Source organism: Centropristis striata, chromosome 20 (assembly GCF_030273125.1).
Source record: "Centropristis striata isolate RG_2023a ecotype Rhode Island chromosome 20, C.striata_1.0, whole genome shotgun sequence".
Lineage (NCBI taxonomy): Eukaryota > Metazoa > Chordata > Actinopteri > Perciformes > Serranidae > Centropristis > Centropristis striata.
In genome coordinates, this window is record NC_081536.1 from 14,713,752 (window position 1) to 14,738,940 (window position 25,189).

Below are 25,189 nucleotides of genomic sequence, written 5' to 3' on the forward strand. Positions count from 1 at the left end.
AGTTCAACCCAGATTCTCAGTTCAGCTCAAGGTCACTGTTTTTCCATCTTACCAGTGAAATAAGGCTGCTTCCTGGGGTCATAATGTATTCCAAAAAACATTATAAAAAAGAGAGAGTATTAAGTGCAAAAAAACTGTACAGCATAAAATCAGAGAAGTGCAGCTGTGAGTTGGCAGATATGAGTCACTTGCTTTTGAATAAATTAGGTTAATAATGCTGTTTCTACCCATTTACTTCTAGTTATTCCCCATTGAATGTGGTAGATTCCATGCTTTTAATTACATTTTTATGATTCAAATATTTTTGTTTGATTGAATTTGTATTGCACCCGTTGATACTCAGTCTGATACATGACTGTTTGTGCCATCTGTTAGTTGTCTGCCACTGCAGGCAGTCATCTGAAAGGAGCCAACAGTGAGTTAAAGCCTCAGTCAGCCTGACTTAAGCCCTTTAATAGACATCAATACAAAATCACACCACTACAGACTGCTGATACACAGCTTTTTCTTTCTTTCAGCAACACAAACTTAACATTAAAACACAACAGTATTGCTTTACTGAATGTCTTTTTTTTTTTTTTTTTTACATTCAAAGCTTCAATTGAGGTTTTTGGATGAAGGTTTAAATGTCTGTTGTCATATCTTGACATCATCACACTAAAAAAATCCTGGAATAAAATCCTCGATTTAATTAGGTGGTTTAACTTATTAAATTAGTTAGTCTTTTTTTATTAAATGAACTTTCTTGGCGACACAAACAAATTCATTAAAGCTAAGTAAGGTTCACTTTACTGTCTTAAAGAGACACGGTGCAATAATGGAGCAATCTTCATTAAACACACAGCATGTCATTTTCTGCCATTATGAGACTTTCAATCAAAACAATAACAAAAAACAGAGTTTCTGGATGATGGGAGTTTTGGTTTTCACCTCATTCATTCATTTCCCGTCATTGCAGTCCGTTTCTCGCGGTTAGGATTCCTTCAGTGTTCAGGGGACACAGGATGTCCCGGAGGGGCTGCAAGCTGAACTGCCGATAACTCAGATATTTACTCAGCTTGTTTCTCTGATAACTTAAGATCCAGATGTCTGATGATTAAAATCCTTCATTTGGTTAAAAGATATAGATTAAAAAACAACAACCACGATCTAATAAGTGTATCAAAAAAATACGAAAAAATGATAAAAAATCAGCTTCTGATAGACAACCACAATGTTGACGCATTCACATGGCGGATATGACGCCATTGACAGTCGACCAAATTAAACGTAATGTTCTTTTTGTTAAAATTAGAGATTTTTCTGGGTGAAAAAATGTTGGAAACATTTGGGATAATGTAAGTACACAACTCTACAAAATATTTATCATAGGTTTAGTCGTTTGAAGACTTTTAAATTCAGAAAAGTTACATGTTTTACCTTTAAGATCGTATTTTGAATTCAGTGTTTATATAATACACTGCCAAGAAGCAGAGCGTTTCCATTGTCTGGAGAAGAGCCAGAATAACTTTGAGTGGAGCTGAGGTGATTTGGGGCGGAGGGACAAATCGGCAGAGAGAGCTGTGAAGTAATGTTTTTTGAGAACATTGTGTGCTCATTCCTCTCTCTCTCTCTCTCGAAGAAAACCCAGAGTTCGCCAAGAGTCCTTTTTGCCTCTGCTGAGGATCTCGGGATAATGTTGTGCCTTTATGAGGAAATATTGAACAAGTCGTCCATTCCAAGAGCTAACCTCTGAGTGAAAACAAGCTGCTCTCCAAAAACAGCAGTTCCTTCCCACTCCACTGGCCACTTGCCTCTCCCCATGAGGATTAAGCTTGTTTATTATATGTAACAGACTCTCATACTTTGCCCTGATATTTGTTTTTAAGCTGAATGTTAAACATTCCAACTGTACTCTCCCTAATCGTACCCAAAGACTTTTCAACAACTCAAAGAAATAATTTAATCATATTTATTTTTTTCTGTTATGTGAGGGTCCTGGTCCTCATCAACTCATTTGAAGCTTTTTGCTCATTTAACTGTGCAGATATTAGCAGATAGCCTGGCTGGAAAACATATTTTGAAATCTTATGCCAAACATTTCAAATTGCCTAACGTTTTGGCAAGAAGAATTCCCAAATTATTCACATTTCTCGACAGATATGCAACTCTGACGCTTTTTCTTTGACTCTTTTTTCCTTGGCCAATTGAAACTTCAAGTGACATCAAGCACACGTTTGTGTTTTGATCTACTTTTCAGTGATGGATCCTTTCCCTATGACTCTGTCCCCTGGCAACAAAACACCAACCAGCCCCCTGGGTCATTGTCTGTGGTTACAACAGTGTGGGGCGTGACCAACACGTCACAGAGTCAGGTATGCAAAAACAGCATCCAGCCTGTAATTATATAAGTTCTGACACACAATCAGTGCTTGACTCAGAAGGTTTGCCTGCTGTGTTTACTTTACAAGCCTAATGGATATTTTATCTTCCCGTATTCGTTAAATCCAGGTGCTAGGCAACCCAATGGCAAATAGCAATAACCCCATGAATCCTGGAGGTAACCCAATGGGATCGGGCATGTCTGCCAGCGCAGGAGGGCTCAACTCACCCCAGTTCAATGCTCAGCAGCAACAGTTTCCAAACAAAGGAGGCTCTAACCAACCGTATATGCAGCAAGGCATGTACGGCAGGCCTGGCTACCCTGGAGGTCCTGGGGGATACAGCGGGAGGTAAGAGACTGGATACGACTCTCTTTTTAAAAAACTGAGCAGTAAAATTTACCATAATGATTAAAACATACCGTACGTGTTTTTTTTACAGTTACTCTGGAGGCCCAAACCCTCCTCCAGGAGGTATGGGATTGACCTCCCACACACGTCCTCCTGGTGACTTCACTCAGCCAGCCGCCGCCGCTGCAGCTGCTGCTGTCGCTGCCGCTGCTGCTACTGCAACGGCCACTGCGACAGCCACAGTGGCAGCTCTGCAGGAAACCCAGAATAAAGATATGAACCAGTATGGACAGGTACAACACACACCTGATAACAGATTTTTGCAGCTGTAACTACAAATTATACAAAATCCATAAAAAAATGTATTAGCAGAGACCCAAACTATCCGGATTACACACTGAAACCTTCTGTTTTGCCTCCAGATGTGTTCTTCGTTCCAAATGGGCCCCACACAGGCCTACAATAGCCAGTTCATGAACCAGCCCGGCCCACGAGGCCCCCCTGGAGGTATGAATCCAGCCAGCATGGGATCAGCCATGAATAACCCCAATATGAGTGGGCCTCCCATGGGCATGAGCCAGGCTCGAACCCCAGGCATGGTGCCGTTTGGCACTCACGGCCAAAGGATGCCTCAGCAAGGGTATCCCGGAGGACCACGACAGGGCATGCCCATGCAGGGGATGAAGAGGCCATATCCTGGGGAGGTGAGTGGAAAGATCTGATGATCCAGGTGCAGGGTAGCCCAATGGCAAACAGCAATAACCCCATGAATCCTGGAGGATTCACACATTTGCATGAGATTGTGAGGTTTTGGTTGTTTGCTTTTGCACCCTAACGTCTTTTCCTATAATTTTCTTCATCCAGGGAAGTTACGGGGGTCAGCAGTACGGACCAAACAGTCAGTTCCCACCACAGCAGGGACAGTACCCCTCATCAAACGCCTCCAGGCCGCTGCCATCTCCTAACTACCCCGGCCAGAGGATGCCAGGGCAGCAGGGCCAAGGACAGTATCCACCTGGCATGCCTATGGGCCAGTACTATAAGGTCTGTTATGACAGCATTCATCCATCACTCTATTTTCATCAACTTACTCCTACTCAGGGTCAGAAGAGGCTGAGGCCTTTCCCAGCATGCAATATGCAAAAGACAGGGACACAGAGATCATATTCAAAGCACATATTTATAGCACATTTTGAAAGAAATGTTATACGTCTGGTGCAATATGTAACTATATTAAATTATTATTTTTCTTTATTCCTTTACAGCAAGAGCCTTTCAATGGTCAGAGCACCAACTTCTCTGGAGGCGGGTACTCCTATGGCCAAGGCAATGGGGTATGTTAGATCTTTCTGCTAAAACTGACCCAGTCATGTATGGGAAATGGGTTATACAGATGTTTTCATTATTGCACTTTCCTGCCTTTTAACAGCCCCCGAGGCCTGGTAACTACCCCCACTCCCCAGTCCCTGGAAACCCCACACCCCCTATGACCCCAGGAAGTAGTATTCCTCCGTACCTGTCGCCAAACCAGGATGTGAAGCCCCCGTTTCCACCCGACATGAAACCAAATATGACAGCACTTCCGCCTCCTCCATGTAAGTACCCCAGCAGTTGTGAAACAAGTGGTTGCTTTTATCCTCGTGCTCTTTTATTACATCTGGCGCATTGTGTGACTTTAGTAGATCAAAAGTTGAAAGAGTTTTTCTTCTTTCCCAGCTAACCCCAATGAGGAGCTGCGGCTGACGTTCCCAGTCAGGGATGGAGTGGTGCTGGAGCCATTCCGCTTGGAGCACAACCTGGCAGTCAGTAACCATGTCTTCCACCTTCGACCCTCCGTCCACCAGACCCTCATGTGGAGGTAGGACAACTGCACAAGCCTCAATTTTCATTTTACTTGCTAATTTGCTCCTATTAGTTCACAATCTGCATCACAGTCTTATAGTGTCTATCAGAAAGAGAAACCTTTTACCACGCATTCACTCTCAATCTCAGCTTTTCACTGAATTGGGGTGAAAAATGTGATTGTTTTAAGCTGCCCTTCTTCTTGGCTTTTTTGAATATTATCCCTGACTCTGATCTTTTTTACTACCATAGGTCAGACCTTGAGCTCCAGTTTAAGTGCTACCACCATGAAGACAGGCAGATGAACACCAACTGGCCTGCCTCCGTCCAGGTCAGCGTCAACGCCACGCCCCTCACCATCGAGAGGGGGGACAACAAAACCTCCCACAAACCCCTGCACCTGAAGCACGTATGCCAACCTGGAAGAAACACGATCCAGATTACAGTCACCGCCTGCTGTTGTGTAAGTATACAGTGTATAACTACAACAGCACCGAAATGTAATTATTTCATATAACAGAAACATAAGCTTGGATGATCTTTTACACAGATGTTTTAACTTAGTATATGCGCTGTGCTCATTAGACTTTCTGTTTATTTTCATGTTCTTGTGTTGCTTTGCAGTCCCACCTGTTTGTGCTGCAGCTGGTCCACAGGCCATCTGTGCGATCCGTCCTCCAGGGGCTCCTGAAGAAAAGACTCCTTCCTGCAGAACACTGCATCACCAAGGGTACGGCTCATTTTGTCTGTTAGTGCACTTAATATGCATAAGTACGTCTTAATTACGCACGCCCGCACCTGTTTCTCTTTATGGTTTCCTTTAAACTAGGTCTGGAACTACACCTGCAACTGTTTACAAAGTAATACCTTCCATCTGAAACACTTTCTCTTTTCAGTGAAGAGGAACTTCAGCAGTGTGGCGGCCTCTGCTGGCAGCACCACTCTAAACGGGGAGGACGGCGTGGAGCAGACGGCCATTAAAGTGTCGCTGAAATGTCCCATTACCTTCCGACGCATCCAGCTACCCGCACGAGGGCATGACTGCAAACATGTCCAGGTTTGTTCAGATTTTAATAGGCATTAAATTACTAATGTAAAACTGTGTCACATGTCGCTGTGAATGGGAGAATTTTTCTAATGAGCACGTGTGATGTTGTTCTCTGCAGTGCTTTGATCTGGAGTCCTACTTGCAGCTCAACTGTGAGAGGGGGACATGGAGGTGTCCTGTGTGCAAGTGAGTAAGAAGTTGCTCTTTTGTACTGTAAATAATGAGATAATTAACCGTCTGAAGGCCAACAGTTTCAGGGCATTTTTGCTCCTGTCACATTTAACTCACTGTGGCCTAATTTTCCACAGCAATACATGTACTGTGCCTATGAAAACAGTACAATCATAGTTTGAATTTGGGAGAACTCAATATAATAGAGTTATAATGGCATAAATCATTAAATGACAAGTTGAATTTGATAAATTCTTCTACAAAATGTATAATGCAACCTATGTCTACAGCATTATTCAAAGTACCCACAAGTATCAATATTGGAAAAAAATTGAGGCAATAAATACTATACATTTTGAACTATTTACATTTTTACAACCTTGACTTATAACCTCTTTTGTCGTCTCTGCTCTGTGAAAACGGCCTGCAGTTCAGTCAAAGTTGCACTGGTGCTTGGTCTCAGCCAAGTCAATCACGGCTTCCAAGTTTTTCTGAGGAGCGCAGATTTTTTTTTTTTTCCAGGCACTGATTTGCACAAACTGTTTTTTCTTTCACCGTTTTTGGTGACACATACAATAAAGTGATTTTGATGAAATATAATGATTAAGATTGGTTTTGGTTATCTTCCCTGAATGAAGTGTCTGTCACACATTATTTGTTTAAGGACCAGAGAAAATGTTACAATAATTTTGGTTGTGGGTTCCAGAGGGTTAATAAGAAATTCATCTGATGAATTATTTCTAATATTTTTTTCCCCCTCCCTTTTAGTAAAACGGCATTATTAGAAGGTCTGGAAGTGGATCAGTACATGTGGGGGATCCTCAATGCCATCCAAAAGTAAGTTTCTTCTCTTTCTTCTGCTAAATACATCCATAACTTTGAATCCATTGTTTCATCATCAAACAAACACTTTTTACTTTGTGCTTAAACAGTTCAGAGTTTGAGGAGGTGACTATAGACCCGACATGTAGCTGGCGACCTGTCCCCATCAAGTCCGAGCTTCACATCAAAGAGGATCCTGACGGGCCACTTGCCAAGCGCTTTAAGACCATGAGCCCCAGCCAGATGACCATGCCCAATGTGATGGAAATGATTGCCCAGCTAGGGCCTGGCCCAGGACCTGGCCCTGGACTGGGTCCAAGCCCCTACCCCCCACACCCAAGTCAACATCCTAGTGGCAACGGGGGAGATTACCCTGGAGCAGGTAAAGAAAAGCAGCCAGCATCCGACTATGTAGATAAATAACAGGATAGTCAGCTCGTTTGTTGGGAAAGTGAGCTGTTTTGCACTTTATAGCAGGAACTACTGATGTGTCTCTAGTGCCTTAAACAAAGAAACAGCCCCAAGGAGATTTTTGTGCTGAACCTGTTTTTAAAATATTGTAAGCTCCATTGCTCTGTTAAATGTTTCATAACAGTAAAAAAAGTGAATCCCCTTATGTAACCACTTTGAGAAGATAACTTTTTGCAACAGCAGGGATTTAGTCAGCAAGGTCAAACTGCAGTTAGCCTTCTGACACGTTTCTTTTTTTTTTATCCTTGAAGGCAACAGTTACCACAACCAAGGGAGCTTTGACTTCCCTCATGGGAACCCCTCTGGTGGTGGAGTTGGAGGAGGAGGTCCTCCTATGAATGACTTCATCCATGGCCCCCAGCTCTCCCACCCCCCAGATGGTCCTGGCGGTCTCCTCCCCCAGGACAAGCCCCTCAACCACGGCATGAATGATGCAGTAAGTAGGGCCGACTTCCAGTGCTGCTCGCTCTCCAATTCCATTATAACATAGTGTGTATGTTTTATGGGAACAGTATATCACTACACAATAGGGGGTGTCACGATTGACGAATCCATGATTCAATTAGACTTTTATGGTCATGATTCAATGACATTTTTTGATTTAAACTTTTCAGCACTTTTTTAGCCATTGCTATCAGCTTGGGTTGGACCATTCTAACAATTTTCAGAACAGTTTGATATAAAGCCAAACACCGGACTGGACCGGGATACAAAATGTACAAATGTGTACAGAACATAATGATACTGACCACTCCAGTCCACTTGGTGGTGTAATATACCTTTAAGCTGGTTTGCCAACCACTAATAAACAAGAAGATAAAAGAAAGAATGAGAGAGAAGCAACGTTTTTTTTGGTGCAAAATCTTTCCTTATTGATGCAATTTTATAGCTTAGACATTTATCTTTCATTTAGTGGTTAATGAAGGCAGATAAATGCAGCAAAGAGTGCAGAGTGTGCCAACCAGCCCCAGTCTCTCTACATAACTTACAGGGAAGGCAAAATGTTCCTCACCACTGACTTCAGTAAAGCTGGAGGCTTTGATCATTGATCCTGCTTTTGATTTCCATGATCAAAATTGAAAGCTCATTTCGATATTTTTTTTCAATTTAGGATCCAAATCATGATACCCCTCTTATAAGATCTAGTACATTAGGATTATAGACCTCAAAGTTTTTATGGCTTTTTCATCGACAGTTAAGTTAGTTCTGTGGCATAATTTGGTACCTTAGTTTGAAGAACAATCTGTGCCATACTGAAATAGACTCTCAGATCTGCTCTCTGAACAAGGTGCAGCGTGTGCCTCTAGCCAGCATGTGTGCTCAGTCATGCTCATGTCGCTGTAAAATGTCGCAGCTGTACATGTCTGCTGATCACAGCTCCCATTTAAAAAAAGGCCCGTTCCATATTATTCACGCTGGAACTCATTTAGCTTTTCCTCTCTTTCTTCCCACGCATCCCCCTTAACACTCTCTGTGTCTCCCTCCTTTATTTTTCACTCTCCATCTCTCTCGCTTTTCTGTCTCCTTCTGTCCTCTCGCACCTGCAGATGTCCCATCCCGATCAGTCCCATAACTCCATGCAGCAGAGCTTGCATGCGTCTCCCCACCCTGGCAGCCAATCAGGGCCGCCCTTACATCACAGTGGCCAGTCAGGGCAGCCCTTGCATCACAGTGGCCAACCATCGCAGCCGCCTCGCCAGTCGCAGCCTCAGCCGCAGCCTCAGCAGCCTGGGCAGAACAGTCACCCCCACAGCGATCTGAACTTTAACCCCTCCTCAGATGGGCAGATGGGTCAGGGAGCCCAGGATATGCCTGAACCCTCCCTGGATGTAAGTGTGCTGGCTCTGGGCACCCTAAGCTACCTGTTAACAGCTAACATTGTCTGCTACAGCTGCTCTCATCTCCTCTGTTTGACCTTTTTTATGCTTGTTTACGTGTACACTGGCTTCAGCTGACACTTGAGCATGATTCGAACTCTTCCAGCTTCACAAAGATAAATATGTTTTCAGGTTATTTATCTCCGCCACTCATTGCCTCTCTCTGCCTTTTCTCCACAGCTGCTTCCAGAGCTGGCAAACCCAGACGAGCTTCTATCATACCTGGACCCTCCTGACCTTCCCGCCAACAGCAACGACGACCTTCTCTCGCTCTTTGAGAACAACTAGCCCCCCACCTCCCCTCGAAAACCCTCCTGCACCTACAGGAGTCGTGGCGTGTTTGACTGTCCGTCCACAGACACTTCACAGACCTCCTACCAAACTTCAAGCAGCTTCCTATGCTCACGCACGCACATACACAGTCTATCAACAGATAACGTGTGGCATAGGAGCAGGGCGGGGAAAGGGAGCGCCTGTTTGGGAACTCCAAGGGAGAGAGCAGGAGCGCCACTTGTCCCCGCATTCCCTTTTTTTCCTCGTGTAAAGATTCCACGCACCAGTTTCACCGCCTCTGACTCGAAACACACCATTTACAGCCATGTTGGCGGGCACTAAAGTGATATTATATATATACATATATGATATTTGTGACTATTCAACTGAAAACTGTGCAGCTATAATCATCATGTGTAAACAACACGGAGGAGACAGGAGCCTTTGTGGGCTCTAGGAAAAGTGTTGTAGCTTTGTTTTTTTTTAATTATAATTTTCCTTTTGTGAAAAAGAAAAACATTGTCTTGTAAGAGTGTTTTTATCCTATTTCAAATGTGTTCTTCCAAAACTTTGGCACATGCCATGCCCTTTGACCCCCGTGTGTGTGTGTGTGTGTGTGTGTGTGTGTGTGTGTGTGTGTGTGTGTGTGTGTGTGTGTCTGTGTGTGTGTGTGTGTGTGTGTGTGTGTGTGTGTGTGTGTGTCAGTTGAATAACTGGAACTCAACAGAATCAGAGCACTGAAAGGACGAGCGATAATGTCCTCGAGTGTCAACAGAGGAGACAAGCGCACGTTGTGCAATCTAGTGTGAGTGTGTCGGTGTGTGTATATATGTATGTGTGTGTATGTTTACGTGTCCTCTTTTGTTTGCCTGCGAGCGTATGTGAAAGACAGCGGGGCAGGGAAAGTTCGAAACAGAAGAGGGAAGAAAAATATTGAATGGAATACAGATAAAACAATCCACTTTCAGAGCTGTCTCTGTCCTTTTTCTCCTGCTGTCGTTCTTGTGTATTTATTGTAATGTTTCGCTCTTCCTCGTCAAATTCAGCACCATTTTGTTCACAAGTGCATGTGTGCCAATGGCTCCTGTTGTCTTTGTCCAGCCTAACCGTGCTTGATCAAATATTTTCTCTTGTCTTTATATTTATTATTTTATTTCAAATTCATCAGTTTTTTTTTCTAATTGTTGTCCTTTTTTAAGTGTTTTATCTTTGTCCCACATTGGAAATAATCAGACACACATCACCAAAGTTGTCCTATGCTTTTTGTAAAGGAGTTGGATATTATGTTGGCGCAAGAGCAGGATTTCAGCATCCTACAGACGTCTACAGAAGTTTTTAAATCACTGTGTTTTATAGAAACGTCTGTGTAATCTTTCCTTTTGTCGTTTTGTTACTGTTGAACTGCATCTTTTTTGGAAAAAAAAACATCCTGCATGATCCAACAGTGTTTCCAGAGCTGTTGTATATACCCTTTGTGAATACTTTGTGACTGTACAGTACTGTACCTATCTATTACTGGCAACTACATGGTACTGTATGTCTGTCAAGGACTACACACACTCAAACACACTTACAAACACACACAGAATCCCTTATAACCAGTCCAATATTGTAACGAATTGATCCAAATGCACTCTCACTGGCCTTGTATCGAGTCCCTGTGTATTGTTTTACATTACTCTGTGACAATGCATCAGTGAAAAGGAATATTCAAATTGCTCAGAAGAATTATTTTTATTTTTTTATGTATGAAAAATTGGTCAGCTTTAAATCAGTTGTTTTTTTTCTGTCTGAAAGATTGTTAATGCAGCTTAGAGGTCCAAATTTCTCCACAAAATATTATTATATGTTTAATATCATTGGAACAAAGTGACCTCGCTCTCTTTTATTTAAAGTGAGAATGTGCAAAATGTCCTGATGATTTTTTTAAATAATCATACCTTGGAAAAATGTGGGAATTGTGTATTTTCATCACATTTGATAATGTTTTAAGTTATTATTATTGTCCGGTGTTTTTAAGTATAATTTGGTTTACACAGTTTTATGCAGTACAGTCATAAATGAATTTAAAATATACTGTATGTTGTTGGATAAAAAGCCCCCTCCCATTTGAGATTTGTAATGTTTGAAGAACCAAATATGGCTTTACTGATCTTCAAAATTGATCACCTGCATATAACACAGTTGAAGGATCAGATGTTGTATGTGTTTGTTTATATGTTTGTTAAAGACAATGCACTGCCGCATTGGGATGTTTTATTTCCCTACACAGTGTGTAACTGTAACTGCAACCTTTCACAAAATCACGTCTAGTAATTTGAACGACACAAATTGTACTGTCTGATTTCAGACATTGGAAATTGAGTTGAGGATTTAAAAGAGAATGCAATTAATATTGTAAAATGGAATTTAGGGGAGACCCCCCTCCTGTTTGCATACAAGGGGAGGTTGTGGCAGAGGGTTGGGGGTGGGGGTGGGGATGTAAGGGATACGTGTATATACTGTAAATGACAAATAGAGACACGTTAACAGAAATGTATTCATTTTCTCCAGGGGGAGTGTGCATAGTGTATTTAGAATTTGTAAAGCTTGCATCCTCCTGTCAGACATTGAATTGGCAAAATGAGTCTGTGTTCGATTGCGTCTGTGCAGACCTCTCTAACCACGCCTGTTCATTTATGGAAGATACTTTATGTACCCCTCCACATGGGGTTACCAAGAAAAAAAGACATTTTCCTTTGTGTAATATTAAACTTCTGTGTATTTCTCTATTACCTGTGTACTTTATAAAGGTGCTACAAAATTATTAAAACCGTTTGAGGTATAAATTGGAACTTGGAGACATTGAGCTTTTAGTAGCTCATAAGGGTCGTTTCCAAATTTACAGTTTGTAAAAAAAAAAGTTTGTCAAATTTACAATTTTTATGCAATTTGGCAAAATATGCTATAAAGGTACAATCTGAAGTGATTGGCACAACAGGTGGCAGTTGTCTCTTTGGTTTTGTACATTCTATGTACAATCATTTCATATTCTAAACTGGTCAGAAAAACATTGTGATTTTTAGTCTTGCAAATCTGTATGTAGTTAGATGACGTGACATCCTAATATTTATCTAATAAATATGTATTCAGATGAAACAGAATTAATGGCCTTTTGTGTCTTTTGACATACAAAGTGCAACCAGCATTAATCAAGCCATTACATATTCCACAAAAAGATAAAAAGGGCTGTAATTTTGTGCAAAAAAAAAAATCCAAGAATACACACAAGTAAATTGAGATTTTAAGCGTGTCAAAATACCATTTTACATTACATATTGTAATGCTGCAGAGATGTCCTGGCCTAAACATCATATTTTACAGACTTAAGACAACATCTTTGTTCTCTGCAAAAATCACAGCATAATAATTTTAATATGTTTTTTTTTCATGAAAATTAGACTAAATATGTAAAAATGATAGTTACCTGTAATATTGAAAAACACTTGCAATATCAGTCAAAAGTAATAAAATATTTTATTAAAATGGTTCAGCCCTTACAATAACTAAACAGCAGTTCACATGTTAATGGTGTTTTTCTTTAATGGCTGGAATATCACAGAATAACCAATAAGCTTTTTTCATTGAGGAAATTTTGGCATGTCTCAGCAGTAAAAACACTGTTGTGAATTACCAAATTCAATATGGCTGCTTCAGTTTCCGGCTTCTGGTTTTGTGCATGCTGGCATTATTAATTAGTTATTTGTCACATCTGCGTTCCTGTTATGACAGGTCAAAATATCTGCTGTGAAAAGGTCCATTTCACCACTTTAATAATTAGTTAATTCATAAGCTATTAGTAAAAAAGGCATTAAGTGTATAAAAGCTATTATTTGAGTTGACATACGAACTGAAAGAAAGCAGATCGATTTAATTACTGTAGCAAATAATTAATATTAGGTGTTACAGACAAGCAAAAATATAAGCTTACATACTCTTATTTTAATTATGGAAATGATAAAGTTCCCTCCTGCTTAAAACTATTGCAAAATCTGATGATCAATATTTAGGAGCATTGATTAAAATACTTTGCATTGTCATTTTACATCTCTTAGTCTTTTGGAAATATTTAAAAGAATCATGCATTTGCAGTTTTAAAGGCATCACTGTTTGTCATATAATATTATGTTTTGGCAAAGCAGCATCAACGCTGAATTGGACTCTGGTCATTATGAAGAGATTTATTGTTTTCAACATGCCTGCTTCTGTAGTGAGATACAGTCTTGCTTACAGCATGACTACTTTGCAGGAAAACAATAAAGTTCAAAAGACTTCAGACAAACCATTTCCAACCCTCTTCCTTTTTTTAACACAGCCCCTTCAGTCAAATTATACTGTATATGTCATCACAATGAAAGAAAGTGTCCTTTACTATCCTTTAGTGTCCAGTGTCCTTTTAGCTGCAGTAAACTTTATCCTAAAAAACCCCACAAAATTTGGTCTGTAAGCCTTCATCTATCTGTATCCGTCTAAAGACCGATACATGTAATTCTCAAGTTCATTACAAGTAAAAGGAAATAGATTGAAGGTGTGCCTGAGCCTTCCCTTCCTGAAATGTAAATAAATATGGCTGTCATCCCAAGTAGAATACAAGTAAAAGTCAAATTTCTGTAAAGCCAGTCAAAATTTGGATTTAACGTTTAATATAGAACTTGGAAACAGCAATTTGAAAGAATGGCTCTCATTCAAAGTATAGTTATCACATCACCCAAGTATAAAAATGAATAACAATTGAATTAAATTAAACAAAACAGCAAAGCAAAATAAAAGAATGTAAAATAAAATAGAATAAAATAAAATGATATAAAATATAATAGAATAAAATGAAATAAATATGAAAATGTGTTTCACTTCCATAACCGCCCACGTGGTGTCGCTGTTTGTTTCACCACCGAGGGTCCTGACACTCAGTCCGCGTGACGTCAGATGTAAACACCAGCAGCACCCATGGCCTGCAGGTCCTCCTCACCCTGTCAGCTGAGCAGAGATGTTACAAATAAAAAACCGCATGAGATACAGCGTGCCGGGCGTCGCCGCCGCGAGGTTGTTTTCTTCCAGTCCCGCCAACAACCCCGTCGTGTTTCTGGAGATCGAGGCCGACAGTGAGCCTCTGGGAAGAATAACCATTGAGGTAGCTAGCTGGTTAGCGATAGCCTCTCCTTAAGACCTTGGTCTCTCCTGCAGATAAGAGCATTGCTCAGTGTAATCATTCATTCATGAATTTGATTGTGGCTTGTATTATCTTGCAGTTGAATGCAGATGTAGTGCCAAAGACTGCAGGTATGTTCAATCATGCCCTTTTTAAACTTAGCTGCTCAGTATAAACAGTAACATTTGTTTAATTCATAGCTTAAATACCTCGCTCTGTTTTGTTTTTGGATGATATTAATGTAAATATATAATTATTTTCACAGCAAACTTCAGAGCTCTGTGCACCGGGGAGCCTGGCTTTGGTTACAAGGGATCTGTGTTTCACAGGATCATACCTGAGTTCATGTGTCAGGTAAGATTTACAGTGAAGTGGTGCACTCAAGTGTTTGCCATGTTGTCTGCAGGTACAGACTTTAACAGCTAAGCTATAGATTATTTGTTATGTTTAAATTATATATATAATATATATATATATATGTAACCCCGAAATAATTTACAAAAAGTCCCCAAGCACTTATGTATACTACTTATTTACTGTGTATTTTTACATCTGCTTCAGAGGCAAACATTTTACTACTACATTTACCTTGTAGATTCAGATTTTACTCACAATATGTAACGATAAAATGCTATATCTTTTCATTAAACTGTTAGAATTGAAAGCTTCAACGTAAATACATTTCATTATAATGTGCTGATCATACCCATTATTCACGTTAAGTATTGATTTGAATGCAAGACTGCTATATTAGTAGTTCTAATATTGATGGTTAAAAGTTTTAATTCAGAAGAAAAGTTTTGAGTAGGATATTTTTTTCTGCCACTGCCAACGCAAACATTCCCAAGCAAGACAGCGTTTGCTGCCAAATCACTAAATCTAACCCTGATTTGTCTGGTGTTGTGTTTTCTGTTGCAGGGGGGAGATTTCACCAACCACAATGGCACAGGAGGGAAATCTATATATGGGAAGACCTTCAGGGATGAAAACTTCAAATTAAAACACACGGGTCCAGGTACATCCCAATTTCTGTATCTCTGTTTAGAGGACAAGTCAAGCAGTCCTTATTGGTTCATATTTCTTTGTATACATAGGCTTATGAAAAGTGTTTTAAAGGGATACTTCACCTGCAAGATAACAATTTGTATCTACCCTGTGTTAGCTTGAGTTCTTGAAGAACACTTTGTTTTTCCTGCATGTCTTTATGAATTTGAAGTAAATGCCTTGTTTAACAACAGCAAAACTAAATTAAAACATCTGTTTACAAACTTTCAAATAATTTGTGCCGTGTGATCCAAGTCTCATTATTCCTTTTAGTGGCACTCTACAGAACAAAAACACGGCTAATTTAGTTAGCTGTCTGGATAGTTTATCTGTGATTTGGAGGCTCTTTTAAAATGCTGAAACAATTAGTCAGTGTATTCAGTGGCAGATTGACAGAAAACTAATCAACAATGTTGGTGATGAATCAATGATTTAATTCATTTATCACTCAAAATTGCCAAGTATTCTATCATCTAATCAAATGTTTCACTGTTTTCTGACATATTGAGAACTAAGTGATAAGTCAATCTAATTGAACAAATTAATCTGTTGGAAGAAAAACATTTTTTTTTCAATATATAGGTCACTTCCTTCGAACAGTATAAATCATTTCCCAGATTGAAATATTTTAATATAGCTGCCTCTCCACTAGATGGCAGTGTCTAATTTAATGCAGCACTAAAACCAGGGGCTATGTGGATTTTGCAATCCCCAGGTGAATGACCTACTTTTTAGTGAGTCAACATGCACTAATCAAAATAACTAATTTTCTTGAATAAACTAAATCCACATGCTGATTATTTTGTGCTTCATTTTAGAGTGTGTTTCAAAACACAGAAACAGGACTCCAGCAAACGCAGTTAGACACTGAGTCCTGTCATGCTTCTTGCTTTTGTTCCAGTCAGGCCTAAATAGTATTGAATCAGTTGTAAAATGAGGACAAGATCTTATTTACTGCGTCACGTTTAATTGATTTACTTGTTGAACTCTTGATGTCTGCAGGAACACTTTCCATGGCAAACTCAGGGCCAAACACAAACGGCTCCCAGTTCTTCATCTCTACCACTAAAACTGAATGGTAAATACATTGTAGAACTTTTTAATCAGTCGTTTTCTTCAGCCCTGCCACTCATAGTCCCATCATAACCAAATTTAATTACTTACCAGTTGCTGAATTCTGTATTTGTTTCTGTTTTGACAGGCTTGATGGTAAACATGTGGTGTTCGGGCAGGTGAAGGAAGGTATGGACGTGGTCACTAAGATGGAATCCTTTGGTTTACATGACGGTGGTGTGATTAAGAAAATTGTCATTACTGACTGTGGGGAGATTAAATAACACTCAAGATCACATATGGACATCTGAAGGATGACTCAGCATACAAGCAGTTGGTTTTTTTTTTTTTTTAAGCTACTTTAAAGGAGGAACTGCCACAAGTGATTCTGTTCTTCACCAAAAGCAGATATTTTTTCTGCCCATTGAGATTTTATGTTGTGTTTAAAAGTTGGAACCTGACCAATCAACTTTGTGTACAAGCACTAAATCACCTGCTATGCAAAATGTTCTTATTGTGCAATTAACTCTCCATTAACTGCCAAATAAAATGACCGTTTTCAGATTTTACTAGCTCTGGTCTTAGTACAGGACATTTGCTCTCTTTTGCCACCGACCCTGCTGCTTTTAAAGCTTCCTGGAAATGATCCAGCAGCTTTTTTTAGACACTGGCTCTCCAGCGCGACCGACTTCCTGTCCATCAGAGCAGGATGTGACATCATGTGACATCCACCTACAGTGGAGCTGAAATATCACATGAATGCAGTTGACAGATGATAGAGCTGCGGGCTACAGTTTCGTTGGACACGGGGAATGCGGATGATTTAATCAGCTGAATCCATAAAGTAACCTGAAAATGTCTTTAGCTTGTATGTGGGCTGCTCCTTCTTCACTGCATCTTCATTTGAAACACAGAGCGTCTGGGGGAGAGAGAGAGAAAAGGAGGCCAGGACATGTATGAGAGCCAGAGACTGGGTGGTGCTGCTTATCGAGCTAATACTTTATGAAAGTAAATAATGAAGCGACGTGAAAAAAAGCAGCTCTTGCCCCTAAATGAAACCATATGCGCACTGACCTTCCACCGTTTGTTTGAATTCTCAGATTACATTGTTGCTATAGATACTTCTCAGCTCTCGCTCTGTTTGAGCAAGAGATGTTGTAACAAACTTGATATAATTTGGGTCCCCACCCTCTGGTTTAGTTTTAGTTATTTGGAATGCATGTCCAATATTGTGCATGGAAACTTGGCTCTGAAGACGGCGATGCTGTGGCCAATGTTTAGTACACACATGCAACACAATGACATCTTTACAACTGGTACAAGCTGGTTCTTCTGCTGTAAATGTCTCCATTTATCACACAGCACCCATATCAGATGGTGTCCTTTTTTGTGTGTTTTGGTTTTCTTGTCCACAGTTTGACTCAAAGTGTTGAAATCAGCCCTGTCAGGTCGATGTGTCTGTTATCTTTCAGCACTTTCACGGAAAGTGAGAAACAAGTTTTACAAGCCTCCCCCCTTCTGCGTTGCACAACCACCATGAATAATCCATTAAAAAACCTCTTTATCATAATCTATATGCTCTGTCTTGCGTATCGAGCTTGCACTCACAGACATGGTGCAATGTGACGGTGAAAACATACCCTGTGTGATAAATATTAGACAGGAGACAGGAGCTCTCAGAAAACAATGTGCTGCTTTTGGCTGAAATCTGAGTGAACACCTCCCAGTTACTGGTAACAACAATTCAGCATGCAAATGAAACCACATAATCCAAGCACTCCTAATTCAATATGACTTTAATTCATCAAACTCTCGACAGCACTAAAGCACTAAAATGTTTTCCCAACTAACAAATAAGGCACATTTTGGAATGCCGTTTCATGGACATGAAAAACAGACCTGTGGTCTACTCTCGAAACCATGACTGTCCTTGTTTCCTAAAATCATTGTCTTCCCTACCTCACGCCTGTGTTCTGTCCAATTCAAATATTACATTATTGCAGTATTGCAATACAAACATCTCAAGTGATACAGACAGTAAAGAATACAAACATAACTTTCCAAATTGACCACATAAGTGTTAACACATTACATTCAGTAAATATGTATTATTCGTAGAGGCTACACTAGCGGTAAATGAAAAACTTCAAGACTAATAACAATCAGAAGTTGCCGATAATGTTAAAAACAATATGTACTGTAGCAAACTACTGTAAAAGTATTTAAATAAGTATACATTGCACAAAATAATATTTCATTCAAAATCAAACACATGCACATGCAAACTCTAAAATAGTTCTTTGTCACACACGCTTTCTTAACAAAAGTATACACTCCCTAAACTACTAATAACACCGTAACATTTTATAATAGTTTCTTGTCATTGCTGCTTAAAGCAAACTACATCTCACAGTTTAACGTGCTTATACAGTGGTGAGTATCCGTCACTAATTAAGGAAAAAAAATCTGCATGTTAACACAATATATATCTTCATAATATTGTTTACAAAATGAATACATGCGACTGTATGGATGATAATGGCAGCTAATAATTAGTTACATAAAGCAACTGAATAACATTGTGGGTTATTCAACACAGATAACATCATAAAACAAAACACAAAAATACAATGGCTTATAATTGAGAAAGGGTATTAATTATGTACCAGCTTTTTTTTAATAATATTCTATGTAGACATCAATATTTCCTTCTTAGTGTAACTTTGTTGCATATTCTATACAAAAAGTGTTGTAAAAAATCTTTCCATAAATATTTCTGCAGGATAACCCCTCAGATTATTGTAAAACATAAAGAAAAGAAACTCCCAGCTTTGTTTATTTCTCAGCAATTAGGCCCTTCTTCACACAAAAAAAGCTTCAATATTGCATAACACTTTAAAAGAGCTACTATCCTTGATAATGATGGCCATCAAATATATACATAAAACAGTCTATCTTTGTCAGGGAAATAACTCTTGAGTTTTTGCAGATTGCTTTATAATTTTCAACATCTATTAAGTGTTTCAAAATACACATCTCATTCATAGAAAATAACAAATTTGAACTGAAAAGGTACTAGAAAAGTCAAGTATATGCAATTCAAGACATTACGTCTGAAAGCAGAGATTTCTTTCTTTTTTTCAAATGTATTGTATCAACTGCTTCCATTGGCTCTTGATTTGCCATTTAAAATGGCCTCCTCATAACACGTCTCTGGGCGGAATCAAATTTTAACAGGATTTCTCATTACTCTGCCAGAACTCGGTGAATCACAATAACATTACTTGTTTATGAGGTTAGTTCATAAGGCATCATTGGTATCTATTCCTCTCGCTACAGCCACATGGTACGATGTGGACAATAAGGTTCAGACATAAGGACCTGCTAGGTTAGTGACACACAGAGCAAAAGAAAGACGACGTAAGTAAAATGGATTGTTCCCGACTTAAAGGAGAATCTCTCATTCAGATTTAACTTGTGGTATTATAGATGCTAAAATTCCTCTTGTTAAAGGGGCACTCCTTTGACTTTACTCATGTTTACTCAGCACAGTGAGTAGAACTCGGACTGTGAAAACAATTGTATACTCTTTTCTGTAGCACTGGAGGAGATTTGTCAAGTCTGAGAAACAAAGTCTTCCAACCCATACGACCACATATGTCATTTGTCCTTACACTCTAATATGACCCACTAATATTTCCTTGATTTCTGTCCTACCGATGGCAGGAGATCAACACATCCTCATACGCTAATGTAAGTAGGGATTGGCATGTTAAGTAATTTCCTCCTTTGAGTGCTAGCATTAAATTCTTAAAGAGTACTCAAGTACTTGCAAAGCAAATTAATAGCTTCTGAAATGTGTTTGTTGATGAAAGTAGCATCTTTGATAATTTGCTAATCTGACGTGACTCCAATAATAACAATGTTATAAGTAAGCGCCAATGCTTATGATGGAAATAAAATAATAACACGGAGGCTTAACTCTAGTCTAAACCAAGATGGCAGCGCATTTACGGCTCCACTTCTTCTGTGCTTTCCTTTCGCAATGAAAAGCCCAAGAAAAACTCTCCAACACTGCTTACCAGAGGGAGCTTAAATTAGCTTTGTGCATTTCCCTTGATCTGTGGGTTAGTTCTTTAGGAGAGGACAGTCTCCTGAGAAAAATAACCCTGGTGATGTCATGATGATGTAATCACGGGTGCGTCAGCTTGTGCTTGGAGACACATTTTTAACAAAAAGCCTGCGTCACAGAAATAAAGATGTGTATATACAAGGCAGGGAGGGTCGTCTACTAAGAGGTACTATGGAGTTTAATTATGGGAAAGGTAGGTTTTAGTGTTTCAGCTTGAGCCATATGCTGGGATTAAAAGAATGGATATCTCTGCCATTTTGACTATTCCTGAGTGTCCCTTGCAAGCCTCCCAATTTTTTATCTAACTGCACTATTAAATTACTGGAGTGCCCCTTTAACTTTATAGATGGAATTTAGCACAATTTCTCAAAACTGTAAGGTACCATAATCAGCCACTGCAAACTCTCCCACTGAGGCGAGTGACCATGTATATTTTTTAACAAAACCCACGGTTCCTTGGATAAACATAACTACAATAGATTAAAAAAACAAAGAGTGAGGTCCACAGTTTCATGCGCGACTTTGCTCTGTTGTGATGATCGACTAAGAAATAACATCTTTGTGGATATTCCATGACAACAGACCACAGTAGGATTGTTATTGCCAGCTGGAATTGCTGTTTCAGCCCGTGCCTCCAACTCCACAAACTGCGTTGAAGCGAACACCCACCATGCCAGTTCAAACTAATAGAGCAACTATATATTTTTCTTGTCCTCTGTCACATTTTAACCTGCTTTAAACTTGCTATGCATCACAGTTACCACATGCACATATACTGCTCCATCTCTGAGCCTATCTCTGCATGTCTTTTCCCAATTTCAAATGGCCTCCTGATACTTAAGAATGATTTAAATCTGTTTAAGGCACATACAGTATGTTACAGTATAAAATATAGTCAACCAGCTTTTATAGAAATACAGTACATATAAAATAGTTCACAATTCCTAAAACAAGGTTCCTTTAAAGGCAGGTTCCTATAAGTCAAAACTACATTTCTGCATCTGTAGTGCTTTAGGTTTGCACTGTGATATATGTAAACAGGATGTATACTTCTCCTCCTTTTAAAGACATTGGTTTATAATAGTAGGCACTTATATTCATAAAAAATAATATAAGTGTGAACTTAATTCACCATTACTTTCAGTATATCCTTGAATCTTCAGCATCACCACATCACCATCATCAGCCCTCCTATACTAAATCTTATTGTTTCAACCAACCAACCTGAAAATCATTGCAGTTCTCCCAAACGTCACCTCTCTCTAGACACTCTTTACACTGCAAACAGCTGTTGGACATAGTTTTTAAGGGTGCAAGCTCTTAGAAAAGTTTCCATTTAGCTTCACTGACTCCACTAAGGCTGCCAGGCATCAACTCGCACTTAAATGTGAACTCAATTGTTTTTCTGAGGCCTAGTCGACACACATACGTGGGTGTATTTGAAAATTGTGTTTCCCCTCCATCCTCCCAAAAAACCCATCCAAAGAAGCACTTCTATCGAAAAATCTCTGTCCAAAATGCAAACGAATATGCAAAGACACAAGTGAAGCGCTGTTGCCAAACCAACAGAAGCCTGAAAAAAGCACCAGGAGGTTATCTGGCTGATCGCTCCGTAGCGCGTTCTGATACCTCAGTTCCTCAATTTAATGGAAGAGTAACTGTGCATTCATGTATAAACATGTAACAAAAAAAAAGTCCTGTTAGCAGGGTTAGAGCCAGCACTATTTTAGCAATGTATGCCATTAAACAGAAATGTTGCCTCCAATGTGACACCTCACTAAGGAGATAACAGAACATTACAAGCCCAAACTCTTTTTTCCCTGTCTACTCATTAACATTAACATTAATGAAAATTTAGTTTTTGAAAATCTGCACCCTGGAAAGAGTTTTACAAACTCTCCATTTTCAGTGACCTAAAACCCAGTTTGCATGTGTCATCAAAAGACCGAAACACATAAAAAAAGCTACATTTATATATAAAAAAAAAAATATGTGTGGACTAAATCTCTTTACAACCAACTTCTACAAGTTTTTGGTTAAAATCTAATCAGGCTTCTTGTTTCATGATGATATTCAAAATGTGGCAAGCAGTTAGTTTTTTTTCAAGTGCTTTGAAAAATCTTTATATATAATATGGAGAGAAACTGTGGATGGCAAGATTATTGGTACTGAAATGAGTATTGTTCTCCTACAGCTGCGCCTCAGTTGACCTTGTTGTAATTTGAAATGAACACGACTTGCCTATCTAACATCTACACCTACCTAACACTATAGATTATTGAGAATTTTTGGGGCAACAAAAATGATCGGGAGAGCGAGTGAAACCTTATCTGTAAGCAACGCACTAAATCTAGACGAGGAGCGACTGAACCGACAGTAGTTACTAAAGACACGTGGAAGCAGTTACACAATAATGTGATATACAAACATACAAAAACATTTCTTTATGTCCCAGTTAAAATTCAAATTGCACACTAGACAACAAGAAAATAAATAGGCCAAATGTAAGCTAGGGATGTATGGCACATTGTCCCTCAGTTAATTCACAGTTAATAAGATGTGCTGTTGACCCTAATACGGCAAGACATCAAAGGCCTCGTATACATTATACCATCATATGAGAGGCCCGGGTTAAACGCTCGTCACATTACCACACACTTCACTTGGCAGGGAAATGGAAGGCAGATCTCTGTAAACACAAAGCCAACAAACCCCAAGGTGAGGTAATCTATTGAGACCAATACTGTCAGTGACACCATTGAAATACATGCTAATTCATCTATACACGATTAGCTGTTAAACATCGAGTTGGATTGTTGGGGTTATGTGGTTTCTGATACATGAGGCACAAAAAAGTCACTGATTTTGGTAAGTTTTTGCCTTTAATGAAGAGCACTTTGAGAGATTGATCCTAACTTGTTCCTCTTATTCCTGGATGTAATCTTCAATACTGTCATTGGAGAAAAAAAGGATAATGACTAAAAATCTGTGTTCCATGGATGCTTGAGAAAAGGGACAAAAGAGTTAGAGCTACTGTTGTTATTTGAGGCTTCTGAGGGAAGAGAGGAAGACGTGAGGAGGAGAGGATGCCATGTTGTGTGCAGGGCAGGGATGAGGGACACCTGGATGTGAAAGGAGGAAGTTAATAGCCTTGATGGAGGATGAGCAATAGGACTCAGGACACAGAAGTTGCTCTCCGACTCTGAAGGTGATTATTGCACACGGCGGCAGTAGTAGCCCAGGACTTTACATTTCTCACACAGGTGTTGCGGGTGCTCTTTACTCTGGTCAGAAACATCCAGGCCATCCGGCTTCTCTAAAGGGCGCTGTGGATACAAACAGAGAACCACTAATGAGTCATATTAAACAATGAAAAAAAGCAGCACACACATAAACCTCTGAGTTATGCAAGCAGTTTCTTTGGCACCAGATTCAACTTAGCTATACGCCTAACTACTTTGGCCTCCAACATTACGCCCATATTCTTCACAGACCAGACGTGTACTAAACACAATTAGTTGCAGAGATATGGCAGCACACCATCAGCTCTGGAAACTTGCAGCACACTTTAACAACCTGGTATTAAAGAACAAGATCCAGTATGCATTTGATCATGATGACCTGTATGGAAATATCAGAAAACTGCTACAGCAATGGCTTTCTTGGAATTATTATTGAGGACAAAGGGAATCTATCTAGGCCAGTACATTTTGAGGTTATTTAACCAATCTGTATGGAAAATTTGATTTCTCCTCTATTGTTCTTTTCTTGTTAGAACTTTTTCTTTTTGGGATACAAAACCGCTATTTATTTCAAGTTGTCTAACTAAAGGAAATCAGGTTACCATGGGTCACTACAAGGAGATATTTCAGTCATACACTAATGAGTCTGCCAGGAAGTGTTGAGACTTTACTATCGGCGCGCCAAAGACATTAGGTCCGTGAGGAAAGCTGGAAAATCTGATGTATATTTTATGGGGTTCCCTCAGCTGTTAGAAGGAACTGGGTTCAAGCCCCTGATCAAGCACCTGTGCTGCGGGCATCTTTCCTGTTGAAGTGCCCTTCAGCAAGAAACTCAAACTCAATCAAGTCAGCTCTGCAGCTGAAGCTATAGTAGTCTTAACTCTTGCTATTTGGAGGAAGTAAATAGAGAATGGAGTATATTTGGTAAATGGCACAGAAGCAGAAATCACAAAATTATTTTCAGATTTGTTTGAATCAAGGGCATAGTTTTTTGGTTTCAGGGGTCCCAGTGCTGTTCAGGGTTCCACTACTATTGATGCTTTGTGCAGTAGGGATAGCTGTAGTAATTTACTGTTTATTAGCAATTATGTCTTATTTGTGTGTCATTAAATCAGTCGTATGCACAGTAGGCTACTGTCCAACTTCCATTTGTGGATTGTTGTTTGTATCTGCCAAAAACTGTGTGATGCATTATTAACTGGTATTGCTAACAGTGACTAACCTAGCCAACCCCACTTCCCTCACCACATGAAATAGTGTTTTTCTGACTTGTACTGGACTTGGACATTGTATGTGTGACGTCATTCCAAGCTCT

At 39.5% G+C, this 25,189-nt stretch overlaps 3 protein-coding genes across 4 annotated transcripts in view; 2 read left to right on the forward strand and 1 right to left on the reverse strand.

Moving 5' to 3' along the window:
* The window catches only part of zmiz1a (zinc finger, MIZ-type containing 1a), a 108,241-nt gene extending 97,504 nt beyond the window's left edge, over nt 1-10,737 (forward strand). For both annotated transcript variants that reach the window (XM_059359072.1, XM_059359074.1), the window contains 17 exons: nt 2,240-2,354; nt 2,491-2,711; nt 2,803-3,004; nt 3,134-3,415; nt 3,576-3,755; nt 3,977-4,045; nt 4,141-4,306; nt 4,428-4,569; nt 4,806-5,016; nt 5,178-5,283; nt 5,450-5,610; nt 5,720-5,787; nt 6,541-6,609; nt 6,705-6,976; nt 7,317-7,501; nt 8,613-8,894; nt 9,123-10,737. In XM_059359072.1, the coding sequence (XP_059215055.1) occupies nt 2,240-2,354; nt 2,491-2,711; nt 2,803-3,004; nt 3,134-3,415; nt 3,576-3,755; nt 3,977-4,045; nt 4,141-4,306; nt 4,428-4,569; nt 4,806-5,016; nt 5,178-5,283; nt 5,450-5,610; nt 5,720-5,787; nt 6,541-6,609; nt 6,705-6,976; nt 7,317-7,501; nt 8,613-8,894; nt 9,123-9,230 (2,839 nt within the window). In that variant the 3' untranslated portion in view covers nt 9,231-10,737. The remainder of the gene's footprint in view (nt 1-2,239; nt 2,355-2,490; nt 2,712-2,802; nt 3,005-3,133; nt 3,416-3,575; nt 3,756-3,976; nt 4,046-4,140; nt 4,307-4,427; nt 4,570-4,805; nt 5,017-5,177; nt 5,284-5,449; nt 5,611-5,719; nt 5,788-6,540; nt 6,610-6,704; nt 6,977-7,316; nt 7,502-8,612; nt 8,895-9,122) is intronic.
* Nucleotides 10,738-14,205: 3,468 nt separating this feature from the next.
* Nucleotides 14,206-17,069, forward strand: ppifa (peptidylprolyl isomerase Fa). The gene is made up of 6 exons (XM_059359018.1): nt 14,206-14,385; nt 14,504-14,534; nt 14,669-14,757; nt 15,322-15,418; nt 16,450-16,525; nt 16,649-17,069. Exons 1-6 carry the CDS (start codon nt 14,242-14,244, stop codon nt 16,782-16,784), a joined length of 573 nt encoding a protein of 190 aa, XP_059215001.1. The 5' UTR covers nt 14,206-14,241; the 3' UTR covers nt 16,785-17,069.
* A 1,209-nt stretch (nt 17,070-18,278) lies between these two features.
* zcchc24 (zinc finger, CCHC domain containing 24) overlaps nt 18,279-25,189 on the reverse strand; it is a 41,186-nt gene continuing 34,275 nt past the window's right edge. The window contains exon 4 of the mRNA XM_059359017.1: nt 18,279-23,958. Coding sequence (XP_059215000.1) covers nt 23,845-23,958 — 114 coding nt within the window. The 3' untranslated portion in view covers nt 18,279-23,844. The remainder of the gene's footprint in view (nt 23,959-25,189) is intronic.

Bases quoted from the DNA above. Each gene is read 5' to 3' on its own strand.
- ppifa (XM_059359018.1), top strand. From the start codon at position 14,242: ATGTTACAAATAAAAAACCGCATGAGATACAGCGTGCCGGGCGTCGCC. The intron at 14,535-14,668 runs GTATGTTCAATC...TTATTTTCACAG, and splicing joins TGTAGTGCCAAAGACTGCAG to CAAACTTCAGAGCTCTGTGC. The intron at 14,758-15,321 runs GTAAGATTTACA...TTTCTGTTGCAG, and splicing joins TACCTGAGTTCATGTGTCAG to GGGGGAGATTTCACCAACCA.